The sequence below is a fragment of the Octopus sinensis genome, linkage group LG19, assembly GCF_006345805.1.
Source record: "Octopus sinensis linkage group LG19, ASM634580v1, whole genome shotgun sequence".
NCBI lineage: Eukaryota > Metazoa > Mollusca > Cephalopoda > Octopoda > Octopodidae > Octopus > Octopus sinensis.
In genome coordinates this window covers 38078949-38087701 of record NC_043015.1, presented here as the reverse complement: position 1 = coordinate 38087701, position 8753 = coordinate 38078949, and the positions used below count along the sequence as shown (strand labels likewise).

The 8753-nt window shown below is 37.2% G+C and overlaps 1 protein-coding gene across 1 annotated transcript in view; it reads left to right on the top strand.

The window, feature by feature from the left end:
• The first annotated feature begins 600 nt into the window (after window positions 1–600).
• LOC118767140 overlaps window positions 601–8753 on the top strand; it is a 33393-nt gene continuing 25240 nt past the window's right edge. Inside the window, exon 1 of the mRNA XM_036511228.1 lies at window positions 601–844. Coding sequence (XP_036367121.1) covers window positions 805–844 — 40 coding nt within the window. The 5' untranslated portion in view covers window positions 601–804. The remainder of the gene's footprint in view (window positions 845–8753) is intronic.

The window sequence follows — 8753 nt, the reverse complement described above, 5'->3', positions numbered from 1 at the left end:
ACATAGAGCAAGGCATGCGCGTCTGCACATATACATATATGCATACACGCATACAAACATACAGAGAGAAACACCCTGTTGTTGATGTTGAGGTTTCAATGAGGGAGACTGGGATCTAGTTTGGAGACCAGCTATTTCTCTGTTGGCAGGAGGTCTTGAAGTGAGAATGAATAATGATATGCATACATACATACATATATATATATATATATATATATATATATATATATATATATATATATATATATATATATATTGAGTTCTCAACATCGCAATGCCGAAACAAACTATTAATATATATGTACATATATGTTGAGGGGTGGGGTATGTATATTTAGTTAAGATTGTGTATTTTTCCAGTGATATATTAAATAAAGAGAAATGTGTTATATACATTTATTTATGATAGGCTTACAGCTGTTTCAGATGTGTGATTGGGTGCGTTCATGGCCAGTCTTATAGGTTGATGAATTGACTGAAAGTGTGTGCGGGGTGGGGGTACTTTCCATACACTCACAAGTGTGGAGTATATTCTAAATCAATTCAACAAAAATCAATACCCACGAGACAGCATGCTACATACAAATAAATGTATAAATATTTTTTCTTTCCTTTTTGTTTTAGGAATACACCACCTTGGAAAACGCTGAAACAATAATCTACCCGTATGGCGACAAAGAATTGAAATCACGCGAGACTGCACGTAATGCAAACGATGCTAAGTTCAAAGCCCTGAAGTCTTTACCTGATGTAACCAAACGCCTGGATATTAATTCTTTACAAGGCTTCCTTCTTGAGAGTTACATGGCCACACCGTCACGTTTCCCAACAATCATAATCACAGGTAAGAAGAAACAGTATTCAAATTCGTATTATTATTATTATTATTATTATTATTATTATTATTATTATTATCAAGTGAGAGAGCAGCGAATGCCATCAAAGTGACACTGGGGTACAAATATATGAAGCCCAATATACCCATTTTTCTTCTCGCTCAAAAGGTCCCCGAATGAGATTTGTTTAAGGATGATGAACAGAACACCCATGTTTCCAGAGGTGAATTATCCAAATCCCAAAGAATTCCTTTCGACACATGGCTATGATGCTCCCCCACTACTTCTGCTCATGATCAGAGATGCAAATATCGTCAGCCACTAAGGGACATGCTCAACGGGTTAAGGTCAAACAACTGACAAGCAAATCTGTGTTATTGAGCAGAATATTTGCTGTAGCCCATCTTTTATACCAAGACCAAACAATGTACATGATAACACTTCCAATCATTTGAGATCAGAAGCCATGAGAGCCACTGCCTGGTACTGCATCAGAGCATTTATTATTGTTATTATTATTATTATTATTATTATATTATTAGTAGTAGTAGTAGTAGTAGTAGTAGTAGATGATTGGTTTTTGCTTTGTATTTGTACAAGTTGACTCCATGTCTCACTCAGAGACCTCAAGAGACAACAAGTTAGAAGTTTAAGTTGGTGTTATGACTAGAGTGCCATATATTTGGTTTTGCACTGAGTGTTGTTCTAGAGAATGTCTGTCAAAACATAAGTAAATTAAAAGTTTGTTTTTTAAAAGAAATTACATTTGTAAAATGATAGTCTGATGCTAAGATGGCGGTAAAAGGTGTTTGCTGTTATGTACATTTAAAAGTATTTTGACACTGTTTACGGATCAAAATGTTTTGGAGATTACATAGACAATATTTTACGTAGGATGTGGGTAGTTCCTATGAGCAATATTTTTTTTTATTTCGTCCGTTTTTTGATTTCCTGATATCTTAGCTAGTTAGCAATTAGACCCTTTTGCTGTCATTCCTAGAGCTCCTATGACAACATGTATTGTTTTAGACTTGAGGTTCCACATTTTGCCAATTTCCATTTCAAGATCTTTATACTTGCTTAGTTTTTGGTAGGTCTTGACTGATACATTTATGTCGATAGGCACAGTCGTATCAACGAGGAGGCATGCTTTTGTTTGAAATCTTTCATATATATTGTCTGGCTTATTTGCATCTATCTTTCTGTCAGTTTAAATGATAGAGTTCCAAAGGAGTGATATGTGATCATTTTCAAGTGGTTGATGTTCTCACCAGTTTTTATCATGAGGCAGGTCTAAGTCTTGCAAATTACCCAGTGAATATAATGTGTTGGTCTACCGTGCCTGTTGAGATATTATGTAGGCGCAAGACTGCACATGGAAACAACATGATCAATGGTTTCATTTTGTTTTGTTGTTTACATTTATTAATATTATTGCTTCGTCACACAGTGTAGGTAAAAATGCACCGGAGTCTTTAGTCATTTGTCAAGTACCAACAATGACCTCAGACAGATAATATTTCCTTAAGATGTGCGCTGTGCCCAATAAGGCTGCTTTTTGCAAGACATCAATGTTGCATGGGGATTTCCAGTTGCCTTAAGTCTTGAAGTTTTAATGGGATTGAGCCCAACGCTCTGATCACCACTGGTATCACTTTTACATTACCCTCTCGCATTTCATACAATCTAGCCATTTCCACTTTCAATTCAGAGTACTTGGTGATTTTTTCAACCTCTTTATTCACAACATTCATGTCATTTGGTATGGCTACATCAATGATCTGACAATATTTGTCACTCTTAACCAATATGACAATATCCGGCCGACGGTGTTCGATTATACGATCCATCTGAAAATCATAGCCCAAGTGTATCGTTACTTTTTCATCTTCCTGCATAACTTTACCTGGTACATACCAGTTTTCTGATACTTCATATTGGTATTTACAGCATAAGAGCCAATGAAGATACACGCACACTTTATCGTGGCGGCGCTTGTATTCTTTTTGTGCAAGACTCTCACATCCACTAACCATGTGGGTTAAATTTTCCACAGAGTCTGCATTTCTGAGTGTCAAAAGTTTTATAGATTTTATACTTCACTGAATTGGTAGAGAGAGCCTGGTCTTGTGCAGCATAGATTAGACTTTCGGTAGTACGCTTCAAATCACCTCACTCAATCCACGATACTGTATTGTCCTTAACGTCTTGTGTATTCTTTTCAAAATGTCCGTGCATTTTCATTTCAATAAGGTCTTCTTTTCTTTTTTCATCTGCTCTTTGGTTAAACTCTTCCTTGCCCATCATTTCATCTGCATTTACACCCTTATCTTTCGCGGCATATTGCTGTAGGTCTTCATTTCTATTTATCAAATACTCGGCAAGCGCTCTCCTCTCACTCATACAATGGTCTATACTAATTAGGCCTCTGCCCCATTCTTTCTTTTCATAAACAATCTTTTTACGTTTGCTTTAGGGTGTAGCGCCCCATGCAGCGTCATCAACTTTCTCGTCCTTCAATCCAGTGTTGATATTTCCTCCTTAGTTCATTCGAGGATGGACGCACTATATCTGATCACCACAACTGCCCAGATATTCATTGCGGTTATCACATTTTTGGCATTCAACACCATCTTTACCGTTTTTGATACGCCTCGCTGACCTTGACTTTCATTTCTCCATGTAGAATGTCATCCAACTCCCAAATTCCTAAATATCTATACCCATTACCGTCGAGTGCACCCATGGTCTCTCCTGATGGTAACCGCAATCCTCTGTAGGCTGATTTCTTCCCCCCCTTTCATATTAAGTACTGAACATTTGATAATCCTAAATCCCATACCGATGTCTCTACCACACTTCTGGACTGTTTTGGCTAAGGAATCTATCTGTTTTTCACATTCCCAAGCAATTTCAGGTCATCCATAAACAGAATATGGTTCAATGATGGGCCTTTCTTCCCACATCGGTAACCCATTTTAACTTTCCTAAGTGTCATTGTTATGGGTATTAGTGCAATTACAAAAGTAACGGAGAAAACGAGTCACCTTGGAAGATTTCCCTTTTAATAGTAACTTCTCCAAGGAATACATTACTTGAGTACAATTTGGTTTTCCTCTCTTTCATGCTATGCATCAGAAAAATTTGTGATGTTGTCAGCAACACCAAGCATCTGCAGGCATACAACGATCCAAGAATGAGGTATCATATCATATGCCTTCTTAAAGTCAATCCAAGCCATAGCATGTTTGTATGATGTTTTTTACAATGCTTCAAAACTGTTTTATCAGTGACCAGGTGATCCTTTGTACCCTGAGAACCCTTCCTACATCCTTTTTGTTCCCTTGGTAGTATTTCTTCCTGTGCCATGAGTGTGTCTTTGCCGCACATATTCCAGATTATGGTATGATTATCATCAACATCATCATTGCCTTTGCACAGCTTCTAGCGCTGGAGATGTACTACGGTGTCAGCTGTTCACTACCTGTGAACTAAGGTAACACCTCTTACTTTTCGAGCACCTTCCGGAGTATTCGAGCAGTTCCATAATAATAATAATAATAACTATTATTATTATTATTATTATTATTATTGTTGTTGTTGTTAAGACGGTGGTCTGGCAAAATCGTTCCCCGTGCCTGACAAGATGATTGGCGGTATTTTGTCCGTCTTTACATTCTGAGTTCAAATTTCGCCTAGTTTGGCTTCGCATTTTAAACTAGCGGTGACATCGTGTCTGGCAGCAACTATGTTTCATATATAAGAGACATATTTCGCTTTCCTGAAATGAATTACATTAAAAAACACAATTTTCTTTCATTGTTTTTCTTTCTTTTTCTCTCCGGTTTCTTAAATCCTGTTCGGCGGTGATCTCGGATTTAATCCTTTCTCGCAAGGAGCTCACTGATGCTCGTTCATGATGTTCGTTATTCGCCATCTTATTTATTTTCTGTTTATTGAAACAAATCTCAAGTTTGGTGTTATTTCTGGTAAGATTTTGTGTGGGTAGCTGGTTACTACCTGTAACCTTAGGTATCCTCACGTTTTCGGCAGTATTTCAAGTGCTTAGAACCCTCTTCATAACCCTTGCTGTCCCTAAGAGACAAACTTTCTGCCGTAGCTCTACCGGACATTCTATTTCAATCTCCTTCAGCCATTTTTCTATATCTTTGCTTATTGTCCCCAACGCACCAATTATTGTAGGTATGACCTTTACTCTCCCAATTCTTGCTCTTTCAAATTTTAAAGGATTGTATTTGCTTTGCTATTCTCCCTCTCTCTTTACGGTCCTGGAATCAAACGAGCATGATGGGTCGATAAGTAAACAACTCCGCTTTTCGTTATCTATGATCGTAATATCTGGTCTATTATTTTCTAATTTCTTGTCCGTTTGAATATGGAAGTCCTACAAAATTTTACATTCCCCCGACTCCAGTTCTCTTTCGACTTGCTGATTGTACCACGTGTTTCCAGTTTCAAATCCTGTTTTTTTTTTGGGGGGGGGGCACAGTTTCCAGTGTATAGCAACCTAGTCGTGCCTCTATTTCTTATATCCTTCCTGTGCCAACTTGGGGGCATTCTCCCACAATGTGTGCCACCGTCTCGTTCTAAGTTTCACAGGCTCTACATTTTTCTGACACGTTCTCTCCATATATATATATTTGTCTCAAGTTCAATACTCTTAGGCCTCTATTATTCAATACGTCCCTCCTTTTTTAAAAAAAAATGGTAAGATTTATGTGTAACTTGAGAGAGACTTTAAGCTGCTGTTTCTATCAGGTCGAAGGGTCACGTACAAGTTCTTTCTCCATGTCACTTGAAGCTTGTGTTTTTCCATACTAACAGAACAACGCAGATTATACGTCTGTTGTAGTTATAGTTGTTTTTATTATCTGATGTTGTTGTTGTTGTTGATGACGACGATTTTGTTTCGGATGTTGTTGTTATTGTTGTTATATTTTATTAATCGTTGTTGCAACTGTAATTTCTATTGTTTGTTTTGTTTGTTTTTTCATTTAACCGATGTTACTTTCCTTTATCGTCGTCGTCGTTGTTGTTTTTGTTGTTGTTGACGACGTTACTGTTGTTATTTTCTTTTAGAAGCAAAAAATATTAAAAAACTGGAGTGTGGCACAGAATGAGAGACAGAGGGAGCGAAGAAGAGAGAGAGAGAAATGTCTTTTTATTTCTTTTTTCTTCTTTTTCTCCGATGATAAATTACATAAACACAGCAAAGTTGAAGTAATTTTCCGTAGACTGATTACATCCTCTACTGGTGCCGGATGGTAATCAAAATTCCATTAGGAATTTTGGTAGACTGTCACGGATATTCCGAAGAATAATAATTTAAGACTAGAGATTATCATGTTTTGTGTTCCTTTCTTTTTTTTTTTGTAGCTTATATTTGTTTACTTATTTATGAATTTATTGTCTTTCACAGGGAATTTTTTGACAAGGAATTTTTTATCTATTTTCTTCCACTTTCGTTCACATTTTTAGTTTTTTAAGATTTTATCATCATCATCATCACAATAATAATCATCATCATCATCATCATAATTATTGCTGCTGTTGTTGTTGTTGTTGTTTCGGTAAAGCATCGGACACAATGCCTTGTGGTATTTGTTCCAGAGCTGTGCTTTCTGAATTCAAATCCCGCCGTGGTTAACTTCACTTTTCATTCCTCTTGGGTCAATAAAATAAAATAACAGTCAAGTACTGGGATCGATGCTACCGATTAATAGACTCTCCACAAAATTACCGATCTACTGCCTAAATGAGAAACAATTATTATTACTTCAATGGTATCATCAGTCTTTATAGGGAAGTTTCACAACATCTTATAATTCTCATTTTCTCTCATAGCTTTTGAATCATTGGCATACCAGTTTTGTGTTGTTTTGAAGCCATACCTCGGCTAACTTCTCAATGCACTCTTTTGCCTCGACTGTTATGTCTGCGCTTATACTCCTTTTGTGCTAGTACACTGCACTCACTTTCGTCTCCTTTCCTGCAGATCCAACAATTGTTGTCTGATTGAGTTTTGTCGATCTTTGCACTCATCAGTTTCGTTCTAAGAGCTTGCTCCTGGGCGGCTATAATTAGTGTTTCTGTCTCTCGTTTCAAGTTCCCGTCCGTCAACCAGAGCCAGTAGTCTTTACTTTCGACATTCTCGGTTTCTTGCATGAAATGGCCATGTAGTGCTATCTCTTTCCATTTGTTTGCTCTGTTGTTCTTCCTTTTCTCTTTGAATTTTCCTCGTGTTTCAATCACTTTTTGGTTATCTCTGCGGCCGATAAAATCCTTTCTTTATTCTGGGCAGCATAATTTTTCAAACCCAGTATCACAATGTTGACCGTGACTTCTGCGTTTAGTAATCCTCTACCACCTTCCTTTCTTGGTAGATAGAGTCGGTCAGAATTGCTTTAATGTGGAGGGCGTTATGCATCTAGAATAGCTTTCTAGTTTTTTCTACCCAAGTTCTGCAGCTCGATCTTTGTCCATTTCAGAAAGGGAGCAGAGCACCCCAATACGGGCATAGCCCATGTATTTATAGATTTAATGATGTTCCCTCCAGTTAATTTTGTTTCGAGCAGCTTCCTAATTCTCCTCTCATACTCTTTAGAGACGATCTCTCTCATTTTTTCTTCCATTATTCTATCATCTTTCAGCACTCCTTGATATTTCTATCCCTCATTACTCCACAACGATCGAATGATGCCGTCTTGTGCTAATTTATGCCATTAATTCTTTTTTTCTTCTTTCAATACGGATCATTCCAAATACTCCTACTCTCACTGGTATTGTAACCGCCTTGAGATGCCACATTCTTTTCGATTTCAATGGGAAATCTTTCTATTTGCTGAGCTTATCAAATTCTTTTGCCGTGATATTATGATTACAAAAATATGTCGATCAATAAACAAACTTTATTCTTTTGGCTTTTCACAATATCCGGTTTATTCGCTTCATGATTGTTATTATTGTTATTATTTACTTTTAATCTGCATGTTTGTTACAATCACTTGCCCTAGGACGAAAGAAGGCTAAGAGATGTTACAGTATGATTGACAGCTTGGGGAGAGGAAGTAGCCGGGGCAGTAGTGAAATATCTTCATATAATACAACACATATTTAAAGTGAGAATTTTTCTAAGGATGTGGGCAGTACCAATTAGCACAATTCTTTGGATTTCTCTGAGACATAGTTCTCCTGGAATATTATCTAGATGTTTCTAACATCCCTTTCTTATCATACCTAGGGCACTCACAATAACAGGAACAGTTCTCGTTTTAAGGTGCCACATCTTTTGTATTTCAATTTCCATTCCTTATATTTACTTAATTTGTCAAATTCCTTTACAGATATATCTTTATCAGGAGGAACACTTAGATCTATTAGACTACAACTATTCCCTTCCCTGTTTTTAACGACAGTATCTGGTCGATTAGCCTGGATCGTTCTGTCAGGGTTGACTGGAAAATCTCAGAGGATAGTGACATTTTCACCTTCAACGACTGGGTCAGGATAATATTCATATCAGTAAGCAGGAGTGCCGATTTTGTAGTGTTTACATATTTTCCAGTGTAAATACTGTCCTATCCTATCATGGCGATTTTTGTATTCGTTTGATGTCAGCACAGGACATTCCGAGACGAGATGGTCTATTGTTTCATTAAATTTATCGCAGAATTTACATTTAGGGTCAGAATCATTTTGAAAAACGTTAGCCTGGTAGTTTTCGGTAAGCAAGCTTTGTGCCGCTGATATAAAACCTTCAGACTTTGCCTTCAGTCCTGAACTTCTCGGCCATTGATGGGTTGTTGCTTGGTCTACATCAGCATTTCGACTTCGAAGTATATACTGTCCATGCAGAGACTTCTGGCTTCACCGCTCCTCAATTTATTTCTGCCCGTT